Source organism: Falco biarmicus, chromosome 5, assembly GCF_023638135.1.
Source record: "Falco biarmicus isolate bFalBia1 chromosome 5, bFalBia1.pri, whole genome shotgun sequence".
Taxonomy (NCBI): Eukaryota; Metazoa; Chordata; class Aves; order Falconiformes; family Falconidae; genus Falco; species Falco biarmicus.
In genome coordinates, this window is record NC_079292.1 from 24,252,723 (window position 1) to 24,275,890 (window position 23,168).

The following is a 23,168-nucleotide window of genomic DNA, read 5'->3' on the forward strand; positions in this document are numbered from 1 at the left end:
GAAAAAGTTAAGACAAGCAGAAGGGCAAGAGCCTTCTGGAAGGCCTAACAGATCCCTTGTGGAGCTCTAGCTGACACACTAGTCCTCTAAAGGGATGCAGAGCTCCCACATGCTGTAGAGGGAAGAATTGTTCTTGGTGCGGTAAGATAGGATTCAGGAGAAGCCCTCTCAGGGCCATAAGCAGAAGCTGTGAGAAGGGGAAGACCCGTGGTCACTCCTTGCTTGTGACAGCTAAAGCTGACTGTCCTCTCCTGCTCAGTTTGTGTCATTGCTGGAGCAAAGGTGCATCTTGGGACCTTCTTCAAATGGCTTGAATACCTGCATCTGTTTGAGCTCCTTCAGAAAACCTGGCTGGTTACCTTCCTGTTTTGTCATTTGCTGCTTTCTATAACCCCATTTTACTGACACATCTTTTCAATACAAAGTCTGCAATACCTACACTGCAAAGAAGAGTTTTCGCTCACGAACCTCCTAACAGGCCATGAGGATCTCCCCCAACAAAAAAAACCAACCACCAACCAAAAAAAGTAGTGATGTTTGGGCTTTTTTTTGCTATAGCAGTTTTTTTGGTAAGTCACTTCAACCTCCTAATTCTCCCACCTCTCAGCCTTCCAGCTTCTGGTGTACTCGAAAGAGGCCTCACTCACACCTTTCAGCAAGTTGTCCCTCAAACTCTTTGCAGGCCGCCTCACTGCGCTTCTCTGTTTAGCCTGCCACAGCTTTGGACTCTTTTCTGTTGCTCTTACTTGGTCACAACTTCAGCCTTCTTCCAGCATGAGCAAGACTTTGTGTGGAACCCAAGGACCACTGAAGGAAGAAACCAAGCAGAAGTAAGCCCTTGAAAACAGGCCAGTCACGAGAACTGATAACCACCAAAGCAGCCTGGGACTGGGAAAGAGCTGGTTTCTTAAATGCACTTCCCTTTGGCTTTACTGGTGAGAAATTACACATTCCTTCTCAACACGGAATACTAAACCAATTTAACAGTACAATCTTGGGGTTAAGCAAAAACAAAAAACACACAACCAACAAACCAGAAGGACACTAAGGAGAATTTTCCACGTAGGAGGTCTTCACTCTTCAGCTAACCTCCAGAAACCGGTTTGGTCTCCAAAAAACATGATTTTAAAATACAGCACAATGTCTGCAGCATGCCTTCCACCCTGCAAGCTCCTATGAAAGCACTGCTTCTCCAGGCAAGAAAAACAGTGGTGCCTGAAGCCTTCAGGAGCCATCCTGCAAGGTTCCCCCCAGGAATCCTGCTTTAACAACTCATGCATTCAGAAGAGCATCAACAGCTGCAACAGATTTAACTCCTGGCCCATAGCAAAAGAAATGAGAAAATCCATGACACTCAGCTATAGAAACGCCTCATTCCCAGGCATGGGGAAGCATTTATTCAACCAAAGAGCACTAACATTTCCATGGAAACTGAAACTGTTTCCACATATGCACCATCTCAGGGAACTTTCAAGTGCAGATAAGCAATGTGATACAAAGTATTTTATAGTCAACTCACAGATCTGCCCCCTGGACTGCATTTATTTAGGGGGTTTTAACTTTAAAAAGATGTTTTTTAGAAAATACTGCAAGAGAAGAAGTATCTAGAGTAAAGGGCATCACCTCTCATCTTTAGGTATTCCCCTTCATGAAAAAACTGCTTCATCATTACGGAACTTGTTCCATTCTTTTTTTCGATTTTGGAGAAATTAGTCTTAGGGGTCTGGCTTTTGTTGTTCTTCACAGCAGGAAGCACCAAACCTGACTGACAGCAGGAGTAGTCCATGTGTTGAAAATTTAGATAAATGTGTTGGTAAGAATTTCTTCCTGCTGCTGGTGGTGTAGGGTTCCAATGCCAACTGCTGGGGCTGGTAAAGGAGGTCTGCTCACAAGACGGAGCTGAAATTTGAGTCAGGAGGAAATGATTAATGAAGCAACAGCATAGGTTTGCATCTTGAGGTCCCCTGATGCCATGGGGGTATCTACTGTCACATACTGGTCAGTCCCAGCTGAAGTAATGCAGGAAGTTATCCTCCATCTCCCAGAGACCGTGGCTCCAGGAACATTATAGTGCACGATCTGCCAGAGCAAACAGCAGCTTTGGATTCTCCTCCTGCTCACTTCAAGTATGTTGTTTCCTACCTGGGATCTTTCCTCATCCTGTCTACTTTAACTAAACACAGGGTAGAAGAAAGCTCCAGTCCTGCTCATTACTGCTAAATGGTGCTATAAAGAGCATAAGTAGCTTAAATTAGAACACTTACTTGGTTTAGGCATCAGGATTAGTTTTTTTGGGTAAGCACCAAAGAATTCTGCATTCAAGGAGAACTTCAAACTTCATTTTAAAGACTAAAACACCATGGGGACCATCTTACCTTAACCCCCAGCTGCTTTTCAAACCGTGGTGACACAAAGGACCATGGACCCATGTTCTGTGGTTCTTCCTGACTCCAGATGAAGACTAAAGGAAGGACAAGGGTACATTAAAATGCATATATTTATCTTCTCAGCAGCCCAAGAAAAACAGTTTTTTCTTTGTAGCACCTCTACCTTTTTTGTCTTGGCACTATCTTTGAAATGAAGGCTTGCCAGATTGAATTCCCTTGCAGGTCACAGCTTGCTGAAGTCAAACCAAAAGTATATCCACTATTAGGGTATACTGTGAGTATATTCTGCTTGTCTACTGCCATTTTCAAAAGCTACTTAAAGGTTCACTGTAATTTTTAGTAGTGCTTTATGGAAACTATCAATAGCAGAGAGACAAGTTCTTTTAGCACAAGTGGTAAAAATTTCTATTATTCCACCCCAGAAACACTAGATGTGCTGGAGGAAGAACAAAGAGCAAAAAGCCACTAGAACTCTTCATCCTAAAAGACAGGCAACAGATTTAGTTCAGTACTTCAAAAAGTGTAGAAACACAAAGGTAAAAATCTGGCTGACCTTTTGCATGGCTGTATTTGCTCAGCTCTTGCTGTAGAGCTTCCAGGGGGAAAGGACACAGTTCTTCAAGTCTCAGAATAGCTGTGTTGTGCTGTTTCTCTCCTAGTGTCTCTCTTTGCTTCACCAAAGCATAGTAATGCTTACCAGAACAGAGCACCACCTGGGTAACACTGAAGAAAAGTAAGAATTTTTTCAGAGTTTAGTGTGTTACAGAAACTCTATGCAGGACAGTTTCACACATTCAGCTAACAGCCAAACTTTGAAGACAAGTTTATGAAGCTAAACTGCTAGCCTAGAACATCTTTTCTCTTCTTTGTTTTCTCTCCCACTCACCTCCAACAGGTGGCAAACTAACCTTTGGGCACTATACCACAGCCCAGAGGTCTGGTTTCTTCAGTAATCCTGGGAAAGCTACCTTACAGTGGGATTCATCTTGCTTAACTTTAAATATCTAAAAATTAAACAACTAGTCAAAGCTAGTCATCTATGTGCTCTCCGTAGAGAATAAACAAGAGAGAGAGAGAAGCACTTCCAGACAACAATCCTCTCCCACACCAATGAGGAACTGACTGCCAGGAACTGACTGCCGGAGATAAAGAATACCCTCCAGCAATCTGAGAGGTCTCAGCTCCCTAACCTTGGAGATAAAGAACACCCTCCAGCAATCTGAGAGCTCTCAGCTCCCTAACCTCACCCTTTGTGCCTCACCATCCCACTTAAAAAAAAAACCCAAGATGCTAAGATACTTCCAGCCTTTGAGTGTGGGTGAGGATGCAAACATCAGCAACGCTGTCAGACTCGGGTACTACTGGGACAAGGACCAGATAAGAAGCTTAGGAAGGCAAAAAATGAAGCCTAGAATTGCACATTGTGAAGAGGATTCACTATGATACATAAAGGGAGGAAAATATACACACACAATTTATTATTGCCATAACTTCATCAGCTCAAGTGTTCCAACACCAGAACAAAAATTCTGCATCTCTTCTGGGCCACTCACTAAGACAGACACTGAGTGGGCTGGAGCACATCTGAAGACAGGCAGCAGGGCTGGGGAAGGGGCTGGAGCAAAAGTCCTACAAGGAGTGAGGAGTGGCTGAGGGAACTGTGGGTGTTTAGCCAGGAGAGGGGGGGCTCAGGGGGCACCTGATCGCTCCCTACAGCTGCCTGAAAGGAGGCTGTAGCAACGTGGGGGTCGGTCTCTTTTCCCAAGTAACAAGCAACAGGACAAGAGGAAACAGCCTCACGTTGCACAGGGGAGGTTTAGATTGGGCATATGGGGAAATTCCTTCACCAAAAGGGCTGTCAAGCATTAGAACAGGCTGCCTGGTGGGGGTGGCGTCTCCATCCCTAGAGGTGTTTAAAAGACGTGTAGATGCAGTGCTAAGGGACATGGTTTAATGGTGGGCTTGGCAGTGATGGGTTAATGGTTGGCTCTGATGATCTTAAAGGTCTTTTCCAACCTAAACAAATCTATGATTCTATGACTCACATAATGGCTGCTCCCAGTGACTGCTAGCTAATGGGCCCGGCACAGAACAGCACGTGTCTGACTAACTGTAATCACAGCCTCCCTGTAGGGCAAAGGCTGAAAGCCTGAACACTTTACTATTATGCAGATACGGTAACTCCCAAAAAGTAAGCAGAAGAAAAGGAGAGAAACAAGTAAACTAAGTCACCCACCATAAAACACATTTTCCCCCCCAAAGTCACCTCTTTCACACCACCTCAAGCTCAAGCTGTTAGGTAGGAGAAAGGGACAGGACATCCTTCCTGAGCCTTTCCTCTAAGAAAGTAGAGCTACCTTTTAGGATCTACTGAGTGGTCACCAATGACAGGCTTGAATGTTGTCCTTGGGCCCATTTCTTCAAAACTTGATACAGCAGCCTACACAGGGGAGAGTTGGAAGTTACCAAATCTTGCTGCATTTTCCCTGAGGCCAGAGTTTGGGAGAAGATATCCAGGCAGGGTTTTGATAAGCACAAAAGATACAGGCTTTCCTCTCCCTCCTATTCCCATTCCCACTCCCACCGACAAAAAGTGGGATAAGATTCCCAATAACACCACCAGACCTAGAATCAACCCTACTTCTAGCTCGCCTCCACCCAGCTTTAATTCTCAACCTATCCAGCTCCAAACAGAGAAAACTTCATCAATTTGACCCCAAAACAGAGACGGAGAACAGAGGAAGAACAAAGAGAAAGGGGAAGAGAACACAGAAGAGAAGGAAGAAGAGGAGGGGTAAGAAAAGAAACAGGAAGATAAAGTTTTCAGCTTACAGGGAGCCTGAGTAACACTTTGGGAGAAGCAACAATGAGAGGTTTCCTGAAGTTTCGGACCATTTGCCGCCGGAGTAAATGGAAATACTGTGCTGGGGTAGTGGGATGCACAACTGACATGTTGACCTGGTCCCCATCAACTCCCTCTTCTGAGCTGTCACACATCTGTATAAGGGGAACACAGTAATACCTTGTCAAGAAGCCAGCAGTAAACCAACTATGCAAGAGAGAATCTAGACACACATGGGACACTGACTAGTGTAAGAACAGAAAAGCAAATAACCCAATTCAGACATTGACTGCAAGGGAAGAACAATGTCAGAGAAGAAATGGCTTTAGCATTGAACTGGTAGGATTGTATCTGAACTGCCCCCTTCTAGCAAAGTGAAACCAGGGCATGACAGTTTTTATAACAGCAGAGAGGTCATGACTTCACCAGAGTGGCAGCATGCCTCCAAATACACTGTAAACACCTCCTTAAGCCTCATTACTCAGATGAAAAGGCTTTCATTTACTTACTGGAGTCACAGGGGCATAACAGTCATTGTTTGGGTTGTTTTGGGTGTTTGTTTTTTTTTTTTAAATGTGCCACATAGTTACTAACTGGTATTTAATAGTGTCCAGTATTTTGTTTGTACGATCTGTGGCTAGTGGACAGATCTGCGAGTGGTTTGCTCAAGAGGGTGGCTGCCTGTTTCTGATGCAAACCCCCAAAATATTTTCTATACAAAGCGCTCATTAGAGGTCTGCTATTTGCAATTCAGCAGTTCCTCTTGCTACTGGACTTGTTCTGTGGCGCAGTGCCACGGCTGAGGAGCAGCAATCCAAAAAAAAGACAGCAGGCAGTACTGAAGCATGTCCCACTAGGGCCGTGTGCAGTAGGCACAGGGCCCCTGCAAGCACTACGCAAATCTCATGTTAGGAAATTCCAGGTTATCACACACCTACTTGGGCAGGTAACAGAGATGCAACAGTAACAGCAAGCACTTATTACAAGGTTCAATCAGAGTCTTGCATCAAAGCTGTTGTGGCAGCATTTAAACCAGAACTGCTTCCTCACCACTTCCAGACCTACACCTTCTAATTACAGTATGGTTTCTTTCTCCACTTTCAGCCCAGCCTGTTGTTATCTCATCATGGTGGTATGATCTTGGTATGCCTCCAGCTTCTGCTGTCACTAGCAGGAACACCAGCAATGGGGCACTTTGCAGCAAGACTCCCAGAGCACTGACCACCAGTGTTGCGATGGGAGATCTGTGAGTCTGAAAGGTGTGGCTGGGTACCTGTAAGAACCGTTCCATTCGGCAGGACGAGTGCTCAGGGCCTGCACCATCATAGCCGTGGGGAAGAAGAATTACTATCCCACTCTGCAGAAGCCATTTAGCCTCACCTAAAAACACACAATGAGGAGGAAGGAAAGAAATATTTCCACAGAACATAAAGCCACAAAACACTTACTACTTCGTACAAACACTCGGGAAAATAAAATAGCTAATTTCCACATCATTGTATACAAGCCTGAAACATGCTGCTGACATTTTGCCATGAGATTCACAACAGTGAAACTGCACACATAAGATGATCTGAAGTTTCTGAAATTATCAATGTAACTTTGGGCTTCCAGAAGACTTAAGTGTCCATGTGGAACACGTGATAAGGTGAAGATTTTAAAATGTAGTCTAAAACATCACCACAGCAAGAATCCTTTTAATGGAATTGCCTTCCTGACTTTGAGGTGTCCTCTAACTCTCCAGTAAGAAAGCCCCTAACCATAATTCACTGTGTATCTCCTGCATACCTTGTCATTTAGTTCTCTGCAGGTGTGACCCAGGCAGCATACTGTGAGCTAGGCCTAGCTAGCACAGCACTGCTAGCCACAGGCTGCTTCCCCTGGGCTCTGTCAAACCTCCTGCGCTATTTAAAGGGATTACAGTCAAATCCAGAAGGTGTTCATCCCAGCCTCAAATGCATGTTGAAGACAGGTGGGTTAAGAGGGCCTCTGAATTTCATCTATGATTACAGAGGGAGTGCTGAGACCTAAGGGAGGCTAGATGCCAAAACACTGGATGTTTACATATAGTGAATTTCACTCCAGAAATCCATCCCAGCATTTTTTCAAGCGTGTTCCAGCTCAGAGAGGTCTTTTATCTGAGCACTCAGAAAGTATGCTAGAGTGAAACTTTGAGGGTAGTTGTCAAGCCTTGTTGTGGGGTTATTTGTCTGTTTTAAATCACTATTTTCCTTTTGTATTGCTTCAGGACTTTTTCAGACACCTCAAAAAGAAAAGGTACAGCCTAAAAAGCTATCAACTACGTATACACACAGTAAAATAAACTGGGGAGGGGGCCAGGAAGAAACACTATTGATATAACGAACTGTCTTTTGGAATTACTGTCTTCTGCCAAGGGTGGGGTGTCTTTCATTTTAGATGTCTTGTCTTCAGGGAAAACCTGCACAGAAGTCAGGACCACATAGGTAAGCTCACAAGACTTCTTAAGAAAATAGAATTGTTTTCTCAGCACATTGCCCTTTTACTTTAAAGATGAAGGATTTTCTAGTGTTTAGTATAAATGATTGATTTCTAAATATATTAGTTCCTTGTACACTCACCTCCAGAGATGAAAGTGTCAAATATTATCTGGGCTCCATTAAAGAAGTCTCCAAATTGAGCTTCCCATATTGGCAGTAACTTAGGGCTCTCAATACTCATTCCATATTCAAAACCAAGCACAGCTTCTTCAGACAAGGGACTGTTACTCACCTAACAAAAGGAAATTGTTGGGAGGGGTGGGTGAGGAATAAGATGACCCAGGGTTAAAAACCTTTGGAACCAGGCACATCAGCGCTAGGCACACTGAGGACATGCACTCCTAAAGGCAGTCGATGGTCACCTGGTTTTTTTGCTTTTGAATGAAAACAGCGGGGGGAAAAGAATCTTATCTCTCAGGGAAAAGCAAAACCCCTTGTTAAATTTGTTAATTTTTATGTCTCTGTATCTGACATTTGCCAGAATATACAGGCTACATACATATGCCTCAGCAGCTTTAAAATATGCATTCTGTTTCAGCACAACTTCATGAAGGTTGTCTTGTGGACCGCAGGACCTACCTCTAAGAAACCTTTCTGGTCTGGGGACATATGATTCAGAGGAATGTAGGTATCATCTGTCTCTTGGCAAACCAACATTGCATGTCGTTGGCTAAAGGTTCCTCTGCCAACATCTTGTCCACTTAGTCGGATATTAAACCCTTGCCAAGCAATAAACAAAACACTGGATTAGCAAGTCATGTAAAAAGAAAACATGCAGGACAACACCACGCTACTTTAAAATACTACTTCTCTTGTTATGCCTCTTCTTGGATTTTCCCTTACCAGCAACATCAAATCTGAGATGGAATTCTTAACCACCAGCAGTTCCAACTCACAAGCACAGAGATGCTCAGACATTTCTCTTTTCTCCTCTCTGCTGCCAAGAATTACTTTATGCTTCAATTTACTGAAGCAAACTGCAAAAAAAAGTGCATTCTGTATCATATGTAAATGGAGATATAAGTTCAGGCTAGAGAGGAGGAGAAAGAAATAGTATCATGAAACACACTCTACAAGGATTTGGGAGGCCCCGCTGATGTCAGCTGCACTGTTCATGTCCTTACCTCCACGCACAAATGTTTTTTGGGAGTGGGAGGGAGCAACAATTCTTTGAAGACATTTAGTACTTGATCTATAAATATCAGCGACACACAAGATTCATATCTACCTTCTTGTAGTACCATACAAATGCAAATTGTCAAATTTATACATCGTATCAATCTTCAGACTTAGAAACACCAAAGAATTCTAAGGTTATACTTCCTTGACATCAAAGCCAAAATATTTTGTCTGCTCTCTAGTTGCCTCTTACCTTGGCTCAGCAGAGAACCAAATGCTAAAGTTTCAGCTGTTGCCCAGTCCAGCTTTTTTCCTTCCTCCATTTTTTGAACTCTTGACTAAAATAAACAAGGAAAAGTTATCATTTTGTCTTTTTCCATCTTTTTCAGCAGTATGAGAAGCTGGAGGAAAAAACCTCCACCATTATAGAGAGAAATGCTATATTCCTGCCACCAGCTTAGGTTGGTTTGGAATACACACAGTCTTACTTCAGCACATCCTGAAGAAGGTTTCCCTGAGAACCACAGAACCACGGATTACCCACATGTTTACCTACCAGTCAACGAACTGTGATCTGACAAATTAGATCTTAAGTCTGAAAATATTAAAAATCTTAGCACAGCACAGAGCATACTCTTGACAAACTTCTGGTTTGTCTGGTTAGCAGTGACGGAAGATACCAGGCTTAAGTATTTCAGTCACCAGAACTCTCCCCTGTTCTGGCCTGCAGAACTGCAGACAAATGATCTTACCCAGGTGTGGTGTTCTTGCCTTGGGCTGGGAAGACAAGAACACCAGTCTTCTGAAATATTCAGCTCATGGCCTCTCTATGGCTGCCAACCAGACACTCACATGTGGTCATAATTCATCAAAGGGAAACATTCACAAACCCAAACCAATCCAATTATTGCACACAAACTTACAAGCTATCAAAAACTGACTGATAAACTTGGCCACATGCATATGCTTATGTTTATACATATAAAACATTAACATTCAATGCCAGCTTTGGAAAGTGCACACACTATTACAAGCTCCCGATTCATTCTCTCAAAGTATTCATTAAAATCATAAAGTATATAAATGATAGTAATTTATCATAATAGTTTGTATTATTTCTAAGAATAAACAACTATTTTCTATAAGCTTTTTTCTTCATTGCAAGGAAATATTGTTGAAGTAACAAAATTAAGTATATGGTCAGATTTGGGGAAGATGACATGCCTTTCTTCAAAACTGGAGGAAAAATTACGATCTCAGGCTCAAAAAAGAGCACGAGCTTGTTTTTTCCTAGATAATACTATGCTGTTCTCTAACTGGCAGCCTTGCTGTCTTTAGTTTTCCCTGTAACAGGTCACATCTTTGATCCATGAGACTAGAAGCATCACTATGCTCTACTGACCTGTGCATAGGTCTTCAGAAGATGGCTGTGCATCTGGAGTTCTTCAGGCACCTCTACAGACTTGACTCCAATAAACTGCAGAAGTGGTATAGGCATACCCGTGTCCCAAGTGGTGATTTTAGCTGAAGGCTCAACAAAGCCTTTCCAGTGAGCCTGCAGGTTGGTAGGAGGTGGACTATACAAAGTCATGTTGGCAAGACGATCATTCAGTTTAGAATAGTATGTTGTCTTTATCTCAGATACTTCAACCTCAGTCATGAGTCCAGCAGCTATTAGGTGCTCTGCATACGTATCTGGGATACTCTTACGGGATCTGTCAGGGAGGGAATCAAACCCCATAGATATTAAGCCTGAAAAGTGTCACTGCAGAACAAGGAAATACCACCTTAGTACCATCAGGTACCATGGAAAACTAAAATAAACGACGTCCTGGTGCGTTACGCTCATTTGCATCAAGTTTGCTTTTCTGGCATTTCCAGAAATATAACAATTCTTTTGGATATGTGCTTTACAGTCCTTCGTTTTTTTAAAAAGTACCTATAATTGGCAGTTACAGGTAAAAGCAAGTAAAAAAACCCCTCCCAGTTAGGCTGAGTCTGTGCTATCATGCATATTCAAACAAATTTACAGTATTAGCTGAGAACAAATTTACAGATTTCAGTATTAGCTGAGAATCAAGCCATCCATTCCATAAATGTTCCACCTAAAATACAAGAATTCATTGGCTAGTACATTTTTATGTGTATTTTTCTTTGGGGATAAAGATGGAATCTGAATACATTTAAATGCTTATAAAGATGAGCCCCCATTTGGAACCAGAAGGACCGGGCAAAGAAGAGACAACCACCCTACTGGCTTCCTGCTTATTCTCCCACATTATCTATGCTGCCCTCTGACACACAGAAGACAACTTTGCCTTCTGATTACTAGCAATCATGAATTTGAAATCCAAGGGCTACGCGCAAGATTGTTCTCCAAGAAGCATCAAGCCGCATGTTCAAGAACCAATTCTAGTGGTTACCTTCATTAACACTGTCAGACTCACACCTTAGTCAAGGGCTGCTGACAGTGTAGCTACACTAATAAAGACTTGTCGGTATAGCAGAGGATCATTATACAGATAATTCTACTATGCTAGCAGGCAATACCGAGTTGGTGTAGACATTCTGGGTTCCCCCATCAGGTGGTGTTACCCTTACCTGATGATTTTGTACATGCTGGGGTTGGTGAAGAATGGCTCATCAAGTTCATTGTGGCCCCACTGCCTGTAGCACAGCAAGTCTACTATCACGTCCCTGCGAAACTGGCGTTGGTACTCGACAGCCAGTCGTGTGGCACGCACAACTTCTTCAGGATCATCCCCATTCACATGGATAACTGCACATCCAACGATTTTACCTGCCCAGGAATTCAAAACAGCAACAGCAATCACACCCAACGCCTTCCAAAGAAAGCAGACACACACTTATTCTGCTGAAAGCCACAGACAATTCATGTGAAGTGTATTTAACAAAAACAAATCTACAGAAGATGCTCTTTGTGATGAGAGCTGGGGTAAGGAGTAGTCGTCTTCCCCGAGAGAAAGTGCAATTAGCCCAACCTGTTGTATTTGTGACACTTTGAGCACAAGTTCTTTACCAGCACTAAATTCCCAAAGGACTTTGTATTTATACACAGTTCCTGCATCTTATTAATCTCCATGGAAGTCTATGGGGAATGGGAGAGAACTATTTGATTGCTTCTCTTTCAAAGAAAACATGATTTTTGTTTCCTTCTTATCCTAAGCTATCACTACTATGAATTCATCCAGGCCAGAAACAATCTTTTCCCTTGTGAGCAGTTGTTCTATTCACTCGTCCTCCAGGCAGGGAAGTCTCTCGTTACAGAAAATGCTGCAAAAGTCAAACATCTTGACACCCTTCCTGTGTGACAATTTGGCTGCAAATCTTCACAGCAACAAAGTGCTCCTCTTATACTTCATCTGCCCAAATTCTGGGAAATTAAGAACCTTCAGCCATTCCTGACCCACATCAAGTTTCCCTCCCTAGCAAAATCCCGAACCTTAAATGGGTAACACTCCCCTCCTCACTGACCAGGTAAGAAGAAAAGAAAACTAAGGAAGGAGGAAGAAAAAGAAACAACATAAAATACCCAACCTCACAACACAAAAGCAGCCCAGGGAAAACGTAGTCATAACATATACTATCTATCTTATCAGATTTAGTGAATTTACCTGTTCACAGTTTGATGAAACCGTAAGACAAACACTTGATGTATTTTTATACCAGTGTATTTTTAATTACAAGAGACATACACAAAGGAACTAACTACTACGTCTCTGATCCTGCTGATCATAATACATCTGTTTATCACTAAGAAAGACCAATTCAAAACAAAAGACTTCTACTTTAAGCTTAGAAATGCAGTGAGCCTCGTCTTTCAATTGAAGGCTCAACAAGCTCACCTGACAACAAACATCACAGAAAAACGCAGGAATAACTGACTTATAAATCTTGGTCATGAAACACACTAGAATGATTTTGATTAAATTTAACAAGATACATTTAAAATACATCTATTATACACTCCGTCACAATACATTTTTAAAAGCTGTCAATGACATGGCAAAAATGAGTTATATATAAAGACTTCACAGTAATTTTGCAAATATTTTATAACACCCTCTAAAAATGTGACAAGATTTCCCTTAATATTTAGTCTTTGCCAAAAAGCAGATGAGGGGGACATATTTTTAGCATCTTGAATTTTTGCTAGTAGGAGATAATTTTAATTTCTACTTTATCATGAAAATGGAGATATATTAATCTAACTCCCTGGAGCTGATAGGCACTTGCTATAAAAAGCCCATAGCAGAGCGTATATTCACACTGGAGTAAAAAAAACTGTCCAACAGAACAGGCAATCTTCCTTCTGATTCAACTGTACATACCAATATCACTACAATACAGAGATGATCTTCCTCGCTCTGGAGGAGTGGTGTAGCCCAGCTGGTTATTAACAATCAAATGGATGCTTCCACCAACTCTGAAATGTGGTAGATTAGAGAGGGTCAGTGTTTCAGGAACAATCCCCTGCCCAGAGAAAGCAGCATCTCCATGAACCTATATTAGGGAAGAAGATTGAAAAGTCTCGTTAGAAAGCAATGGAGGAAGAGCAAAATCAAAACTATAACTCATTAAGCAAGACATTTTAAACTGAGTAGGTAGAACAGACACATTTTCAGTAGAATCCACTTCTTAACCCCTTTCAGACTGCCTTCGTGATTTATACAGTGTTATCACTAACACAAGGTCATAGCAGCCAACATCCGTACATGACTGCCTGATGTAATACTACCTGAAACTGACCTGTAATCTCTTTAAATTGACTCACCAGTGTGCAAGTGACCACAAGCATCAGGACTATAGAAAACTGCAGCAGTCAGTAGCAAGTCCTTGAACAAAAGGAAGCCAGTCACCATGGCATTCGCTACATGCTTTGCTGAGAGTTAAATGACAGTGAACTGGAACTTATACCTACTCCCACCTTACCAAGTAGAGACAAGAACAGACACAACAGGAGAAAAAAAAAAAGTAGAAAAGGAACTAATGGAAGCATTCCAAAGCAATTAAAAGCTTTCAGTAGGAAGTTCTTGATTACATTTCAAAATTGTAAATAAATGTTGCAAGCAAAAAACAAAAGTTTCGAAGGGGAGGGGAGACTACTGTAATTCCCAACCCAGGCTTCCAAAAGGCGAGAGATACTAGAATGAGCATCATCTGGCATTTCAGTGGTTTGAAACTAGAGGTAGTTCTCCATTGATCAATATGATCACAGCTTCCTCAAAATGCAGACTTGATGCTTTGCAGATCAAAGCCACTATGCAGACTGATGTGATTTCTTACTGAAAGCAGATGACAGTTCTATTTTCTAGTTATGGGATAGTGTTTTCAAGCCTTAAGAGACTTTTGGAGGTGCAAGGACACCTGGAAGAGAATAGAGGGGCAATCACCCAGTGAAATGGCAGCACTGGGTTTTATGCAGCTCTAATACAGAGACTTTTTTTAAAAGGCACCACAGAAAAACAAAGTTAACTACTGCAACAGAAACAACACAGCATCTCCACTCTCTTACCACGCTACACTTGTTCCTGAAGTGTTGTGTTTTCACTTTTCCCTTCTGGTTTCTTCTGCTGCCTAAGAAGGCTATGTATCTCAGTGATACCATTTGAGTGAAGACCCTAGAGTATCTTAAAGAACTTTATGGCCTTCAGTACATCCCAAAGCATTAAAGCCTACAGACATTGTGACTATCCAGCTACACAAAACTCATCATATGCAACTCAAACCCCAGAGGATTCAATTCCTGTGGTGCAGGCACAACTCCTTCTAGCTGAAAGCTGGAAACAGTTTTTGCTAGCACATATTTTTTCTGGGCAGCATTACCCAAGAAGATAAAAGCAAGGTCACTATCAAGTTTAATTCAAACAGTGACCCTGACAGTGGAACATCAAATGTGAAATTTATTTCAGAGAGACCTTATTCTCAGATTTCAGTTCAAATCATAAACACCAGTAACTGCCTGAACTCCACAAAGTGGAGTTAAGATATGTGAGAAGGTGAAAAATAAGCCGCTTTTCAGCGGAGGTAGGCAATTAAACATTGCAGAAGTGTCCATGGTAGTTAACCATGCAAAGCTGCGTAGTTTTCATATACTCCAGGCCCCATAAAGTTCTAGAAAATAAGATCTTCACACCTTGGACAACAACGCTCACCACTGACACTGGCACCTTAGCTCATCTTTACTCTTTCTACCCTCAAGCTCTGGCACTTAGGCTGGTGGAATAAAAGAACAAATGCCAGAGTAAACCTCAATTCAGAGTTTCCACGCATATTTCTGGAGAGAAAGCAGCAATGAAAACAGAAAGCCCAAAGAGAAATCTCCAAACCAAGATTCTGAAAGAGGAGCTGCCTGCTTCCAAACTAGCTGAATGAGAGCAGTTAACTATCACAACTGGAAAAATTTGCTGCTTTTTTTTTTTTTAAAATGTAATTCTTGGACCTCTTAAAAACACAATCACAAGTACTGATAACAAAGAGGCGGCTAGCTCAATGTTGTTCTTCTCTACTAATCAACCCTCCTTACCACTTACCCCTTCCAAAAATAAAACATTTTTCTTGCATAGGGAAGGTCCATTTATTCTGAAGAATCTTTGTTTAAAGAGTGGTAGTCTCATTACTACATGGTGAAGATCTAACATTACAAGATCGACAGAATCTAATAAACAATAATATCTTATCAAACTAACTGACATAACTGCACTGGAAGATGAGGAGAAGATGCATCAGGCAACAAACTTTTCTCCCAGTACTCACATGCCCCAAAGACTTTTTTTTTTTTTTGTAAAAGAAAATACGACCAGTAAGAACCCCAAGGTGCCTCCAGTTCTCTCAGTATTTCATATTCTCCTTTCTGCTTTTTCTCAGTATCCACATCCTTCCAGAAGGAAGCAAAAGATTTAACTGAAATACATTTGCACTTCCACCTGTAACTTCCTCCACGTTTATTATACTTCACAGGAGAACAGTTCTGCCTCAACTTGTTTTTACTGCCAGCTCAACTCACTCATATTTCTAAGTTGAATATAATACAAGAAAAGAAAATTTATGAAGGAACTATTTAGAACTGCCTCCACAGCTATAAAAGACAGTTCAAGGAGTAAAAATCAATTCCAGAAGACTCTTCAACAGTACCATGATAAAATGACAAAATTCTACATCCTCCTGTATAATTTTGCAACCTTGTTGACAGCTCTTCTCCAAACCCATTTAAATTTAAAGAAGACTAACAGTGGTGACCTAAATGCAAAAGTTGTCTGTGAGGAAAGGCATACATGGCACTCAATGCAGAGTACTATTAAAATAAAAGGAAGGTATCAGAATCAGTCCTTCAGAAATCTTAGAAGTGGAATTGTTTAAATGCCAATATGTCACCTGGAAATCTTCCTTGCCCTCTTTCTCCATAAAGAGGATCCCAGTTCTGGATATTCTACATTAATTCAGGTTTCATTTGATATTTCTATACACGCTACTTCTGTTCACATGCTAGTCCAGGAAGCCTTACAAAGACTAGTTACAAATTGTGAACAAAATACCTGCAGGCAAATAACTTTGTCTCCAGGCTGTGCCGAGCTCTCTGGGGAATAATCTCCATCGAGCAGAGTCTGTTGCCTTCCTCGTGTCTTGCCCACGGCCACTGGATTGATCGCTTCTAAGTGTGAGGGGTTAGGTAGCAAGGTGACATGTACAGGCCTGTGGGAACCGAAGTCGAGATCTACAGAAGATGTCAGGTGGGAGAGAACATCTCCAATGGCTGCTGAATTCTCTGGAAACTCACTCAAACCACGCATCTTACGGAACATGAGCTGCATGGAAATAAATATGGTTAAACTTCCTTTCCGATTCATTGACACAACGAAAGGAAAATATTTACATAACTGTATGCTCTCTTAGTCCTGAAATTGCAAGGATGCTTCTGATAACAGCACATAAACCCCTTCATCAAGAGTTCTTTTAACAGTCTCCTGTGGGTATTTGGCTGAAGTGCTGACAGGAGGGGAAAACACTCACACAGGTAACTTTTTTTATTGCTCCAGCATTTGCAGCATGACAAACTTCTGCGATTTTACTTTAGTGCAAATAAACCAGGCATAGAGCAACTGCCAATCAGAATATAAATCACTCACCTCAGGTGGAAGCTGAAGTAAACCTGTGAGAAGATTAAGTCTTCCACGATGAGGCATTCCAAGAATGATATCTGTCACACCGCTGTACGCGCACATCTTGAACAACTCATGGAAGAAACCCATCATACTCTCTGCTCCTTCACCACCATACCGCTTCACTGTGGCAAACTTTGTGGCTAAGAAGTGGTCAAACTCCTATTAAAACCAGGAGAACTTCAGTATTGAGCTATTTTAAGCAGCAGTCTTCTGTTTGTAAAATTGAAATATAATTTATGTTTGTACCTTTAAGACATAGGAACCTAAGCATACTCCTTAAATTTCTCAGCTCATTCTCCACCCACACAAACTAAGACCAGAAGCTATGATGACTACAATAAATCAGCTGTTATCTCCTCTTAAGCAGAAAAATGTTGAATTGAGGACCAAACTCTCTCCATCCAACATGGAAGGAGGTGCACAAAGAAACAATACCACAGCAATTTACAAATTCCTTGATCATTTAGCTATTTTAGGTGGAAATTAAGGAATGGTGCTTTTTTACAGTATAAACCTTAACTATTCTGAGATGCAAAGTGCTAGAGAAGCACACTGTTTAATTTTGATTACTATTGGACACAGTCCTTAGTGCATAGGTAGAAGAATGCTTGAGAAAAGGAAAATACACACATCTGTATTTACTTCATTTTCTTCTCACTTCATTCCATTCATCTACTCCTAGACAGCTCTCCTAAATGACAAAGTTTTGGAAGCACTGGAAGTGTCTGTAGTGTTTTGCAAATGAAGACTGAAAATAAATCAAGTCTGTAACTGAGAAGGGAAGACTGAGCCACAGCCAAAGATCCGAGCCAACTGCTGAACTCCTTCTAGTTAAGCAACATTTAGTTCTAAGGAATAATGTATACAAAACTAGCCACACCTAGAAGCAGTTTTTCCTGTCAGGGTTAAATTCTACACTCATACAAGCATATTTCTGGTCATACTGAAATCAAGATAGGGTACATCAGGGTCTCAGTTTCAACCTCCTGTGTCACTGTCAAATTCCTCTAACTGCCAAACAGGCAAGAAAAACACAAAATGTGCCATACACTTCTGTTTTGTCATTGGTAAATATCACATTTAACACTCCTTTCACTTGAAAACTGGAAACAGACATTTTTGTGGAACCTGCTCTTCTACCTTTCCATCCTTCTCGATAACGTGGAGAAAAAAGAGGGGAGAAAAAAAAAGCAGATTTTTCACAGTACAGAATTACTGCAATAAATTTTTGCTATACATTTTGCAAGTACATAAATCTTCCATTTCTGTACAGGATGCATGAAACAAAGGTTCCTTTGCTGAAAAGCAACAAATGTACCAGTGCTATATGGCTAACACCTCAGTCCAACTCTCTGGTTGGACTCTTTGCTCTCCCAAAACCTTGAGAGACCTCATACTTAAAAAGCTAGTAAACAGATCATCACGAGGATGAAGGAAAACGCAGAACAGCTACACCAGAACACACAATTTCACAGAGCTCTGCCCAACCTTGCATTCACATCACTAACATTTAACATAAGCTGTCAGATCATTAGCCTAAGAGAACCTCACTTTTAAAGACTGATTACTCATGGGTTTGTAGGGTCATTGTTTGTGTCTCTGAATGATAAAGAATATAGGTTACAAGAATATACATTACACACCGTGTATGTTCTAATTAATTCTAAAAGCCTTTTGAGTTTGGAACTGCCCGGAAATATTTTCCTAGAAATAATTTCCAAAATAATCAACACAAACCAAAAGGTATTGCTATTTGTTTCGATGATGGCTGCTAAACTCAGCAACAACCTCTAATGAGATTCCTGCATTTGTATATTGCACTTTTTCAGGCAAAACCTTGTACTTCTTCCTCTTACACCCTGTAAAAGCCTTTCAGGAGAGCGATTGTTCTTTATCTGCATGAGTAATGTCTGGAGCAGTAAAGGGTTCACAACAGACTCCAGAATTCTATTAAAATCCACTAATAATGAACAAGATACCTGAGACTCCAACATCAGTTTGCACAAGTGCTTTTTCTCTTCAGGTGTGAATGCTTCTTGTTTTAGCTCTTCAAACCTTTTAGCAAACCATTCTCTCTCCTCCAAAGTTGAAAGCTGGCTTGTTTCTATGGAAATATGCCCGCAGTATATATGGTTAAGGTAAGCCAACACATCCTCTAAGGAAGCCTCTTCTTTTCCCATGTTCAGAAGCCCTGGTGGGAAATAAATGTTGTTAGTCACTTTGGGGAAGGAGGGAGAAGCACTAAGACCTAAACTGTTGCCTTGCAATTACATTGACATTTTGAGCATACAAATTAACGTCTTGTGTTCCTTTCCTCCATTTAAAAACAAAAGTCAATAAATTATTTTATAAGTGCACTTCAATGTAATTAATACAAGGGTCTCTTCCTTATTTGTACGGTGCTCAAAATGCCCTTTGGAAAGGGTTTACTGTGAATGACACAAAGTCACTAGTTTTGTGACTCAGTACAGCACTTGGTATCTTGCGGCTCAGAGAGATGAGCTCTGATCCCAGCTGCATCACAAATAATTAAGCACTTGTTTTGCAGACAAAGAACATAAAGCATGAAGAGCCTCCTTTGTTCAAGGTCACAGCAAGAGTCTAATTGATCCAAGAAAAGACAAGTCTTGACTTCTGCCCCAATGCTCCAACAGCTTCACTACCATGTTAAGTATTATGGTAAATCACAGAATGTTACAGCAACACAGGAAATGAATGTACAATCTCAGTAGCTGTAACAAGTAAAAATTTTCATGATTTCCAAAGATGCTACAAGGTAGCTCCTCATCACATGATTATTTCTGCAACAAACATGTAAGTAGGCTGAAGTTAACAATTTCCCATCCAACAGTTCATTACTGATTTAACCAGCACTCAATATTTAGCTCATCTGCAGAGGCCACAGCCTCTCAGTAAATCACCCGTGAAGAGAATTTGCTGTGATAAGGCTGCAAACTTACCTGTAGTAATGAGAGGCCCTTGAAGAACTTCCGCCAACTCTTGGATTTCAGGTACAATGTTCATAACAGCTTGGCCAGCAAACAATGGGTTTATTTTGGCTGCTTTGTGGCCATGTTCAGCATATGCAGTTATTAAACGAGCAAGAGCATGGTCAACTAAAACCAAAAAGAAAGTAGAACAGCATCGCACATGTGTTCACATTTAATCCATTTATAGCACCAACACAGGAGCATTCTGTCCACTGATAATCAAGATTCTGGCTGTAAAGACAGTTTTTCTAAGCAGTTGTTTTCACCTTAACACCCCACAACAGCTCCTATCATCAAACTGCTAAATCTGCTCACCCATCCTATTCTCAAGCAAGTACATTCCAGATTTCCCCCAACAGGCTCTTGTAAACATACGCAAAGCTACTTCACTTGGCTTTGAATCTCTTTACAACACGTACGTCCAACTCAAGATCAGCACACTACAAGTGTGCAAAGTCTTATTTCCTCAGCCAACTCGATCATACCACTTATGCTTCCCTGTTCCTTGCTGGAATGGCAGGATAGGGTCTTAACAACAACTCAGGTTGTATAATTGAAAAAGAACTCAGTAGTGTATCCACAGGAGCCACTAGCCAGCAGCACATGCATGTGCTGAGCTAGGCCAGACACTAAAAATTCGAGTAGGTGAAAATGTTTTTCAGCAGACACGAGGAACACGTTGTTGCAGGCATTTTGCACTGAGGTAAAAAAAATTATCAACATAAACAAAACTTGACCAGCTGAAAGGTCATGCCCACAACATTGCTGTCATTGAGCACATGCCACAGCCCAGGTTGAAAAACTGTAAAACAATACAATATATTGCAAGCAGAATCTGTTACAAAGTAATGATATGAACCAGTTTATAATGGATAAACAATTGGGGCCAGGCAGGAGGGAGTGGGGGGAGTTACCCTGATAAAGATGGCAATGCTGACACCACTCAGGTCTGAAGACTGATTTTTACAAAACAATGCAATTTCGGAGCCCATTTCACAGAGTTACTTCTCTGACATGCGTGTTTCCACTGCTGGCACTCTGCTCCAGCTATTATGTTCACACAGCTGGCGCATCCAAATCTGGTCCCTTTCTCTAACAGAACACGACCCTAACATCTCCTACAGCACTCTCAGCAAGAAAGCAGTTTGAAAAAAGTAACGTAAAAATATATTAACCCTTTCCTAGCTTAACAAGGAGGCTACTTAGTGATAGGACTTGGTGTCCAGGAGCTACAAGACCGGCTGCGCTCCCGGCTCCTCTGCGACGGGCTTAAATCCTACCAGCGTCTCCCGAGGGCCCCAGAGGGCTCTGTGCTTGAAATTACCTTTCCGCGCTAAAAGTAAGTGCGCTACAAGCATCGCCGTTACTGCTAGAGGAGAGCGTTACCTGTACTTGGCTAGTTCAAGCAGCATAACATAACGAGGGAGAGCGGCAGGCGCCCGGCGCAGGCACTCCTACGAGCGGGGCACACGCCTGAGGCGGCGCCGGCAGCCCTCGGGGATGGGCCGGTGGCTCCCCGGCAGCCAAAGCAAACGGCGCGGAGAGGAGCAGCGCTGCCGCACGGTCCCCGCCGGCCCCGCACGGCCCCCGCCGGCCCCGCACGGCGCTCGTTCAGGCACAAGCAACCGAATACGAAGCGCCTGCGACCGGCGCTTGGCGCCCTCGGACTTTGGGCCCCGCAGCCCTCGCAGGGCCGTCGCCTTCCCTCAGGCGAGCGCGGGGCTGCGGCCGCCGCGGCGGGACCCCAGCCGCCCCCCGAGCCGCGGCGGGACGCGCAGACCCTCCGGCAGCCCCCGCCGCGGCTCCGGCGAGCAGCGGAGAGGTGCCCGATGCCCGACCTGCTTTGCCGCTCGCCCCGGCGCCGCGCCGCTCCGCCACTCGCCCGCTCACCGCCTGCCGCGGCTTGTAGCCGTAGACGCCCCGCTCGGTGCGGTACCAGCGCCGCAGGCCGCCCCGCCACGGAGCACAGCGTAAGCTCGCCGCCGCCATGGCTGCTGCTGCCGCCCGCCAACCGCCGGCCCCGCCGCCACCACCGCCCCCCAGCCGGGCGGAGCCGCCGCTTCTCGCCCCGCGCCCCCAGAGGGGGCCGGCCCGGGCGGCGGGGGGGCGGCTGCGCCGGTGCCCCCCGTGGCTTCGACCGCCCACACTGCTTGTTTGATCCTTTCCGCGGCTGCAGAAATGTGTGCCAGTGCCCTGGTATTTCCCATTAAAAGGCTGCCTCACCCTCCGGTGAAAGTCAAAGCTTCACCCTGTGCCTACGGCGTGCTGGGCTGTGCTTGGGCTGAGGGCGGCATGGTAACCTCACCATCTCCGCAAAACCCACCAAAAAAGGCCGTGAGGAAGAAAGTTGGAACAAAACCGAAAAGCTTTGCTTTTCAGGTGCTGCGAACCGTTTCGAAACACAAGGAGGATGAGGAAGGTCAGGAGCCGCCAGCATGGCCTGGCGCTGCTTGACCAACTGGGCTGCCTGCCGTGTGGGGCTGGCGAGGGGCTGGCGAGGGGCTGGGGGCTGCTGCCTGGCAGGCCCCGCACCCTCTCACAGGCGATGCATGGGCTGGGGGGGCAGACGGGGGGCGGCTGCACACTGGCAGGAGGGCTGGGGCCAGGGGGTGGCTGTCAGCAGGGTGAAGCCTGCTTGGAGGCTGGTGAGGAGCGGTGTACCCTGGGGGTCAACACTGGGTCCAGTTGTGTTCAGCATCTTCACCAATGATCGGGATGATGGGGCACAGAGGGAGTTTGCCCATGAAACAAAAGCGTGAGGAGTGGCTGATCCATGACGGGGATTCTGCTATCCAGGGAGACCTCAGCAGGTTGGAGAAACAGGCCGACAGCCGTACTGTGCAGTTCAGCAAGGACAAGTGCAAAGTCCTGCACCTGTGTTTTGCTGATTGACTGGCTGCCAAGCAAAAATGAATTCCAAATCAAATATAAGAATAAATGCAGTTTAATATATTAGGATACAATAAAGAAAAATAGCATGCAATATGATAAAAGGAAACTACTAGTTATGTACAATATGATAAAGAAGCAACAGCAGCAAAGCACCAATTTGTAACTGCAAAGCATTACCGAGACTAAGAAAAGGAGACATGATGAATTCTCACCTTAACACCGCCCAGGCCCACCCT

General features: G+C 43.2%; 1 protein-coding gene across 1 annotated transcript; it reads right to left on the reverse strand.

The window, feature by feature from the left end:
- Window positions 1-1,359: 1,359 nt before the first annotated feature.
- DHTKD1 (dehydrogenase E1 and transketolase domain containing 1) lies at window positions 1,360-22,058 on the reverse strand. The gene is made up of 17 exons (XM_056340558.1): window positions 21,879-22,058; window positions 20,011-20,166; window positions 19,030-19,241; window positions 17,015-17,209; window positions 16,424-16,693; window positions 13,220-13,391; window positions 11,469-11,667; window positions 10,270-10,582; window positions 9,121-9,205; window positions 8,328-8,467; window positions 7,830-7,980; window positions 6,503-6,609; window positions 5,220-5,384; window positions 4,745-4,827; window positions 2,941-3,110; window positions 2,376-2,461; window positions 1,360-1,899 (listed from the first exon to the last, which is right to left on the reverse strand). Exons 1-17 carry the CDS (start codon window positions 22,027-22,029, stop codon window positions 1,798-1,800), a joined length of 2,757 nt encoding a protein of 918 aa, XP_056196533.1. The 5' UTR covers window positions 22,030-22,058; the 3' UTR covers window positions 1,360-1,797.
- Between the last annotated feature and the right edge of the window lie 1,110 nt (window positions 22,059-23,168).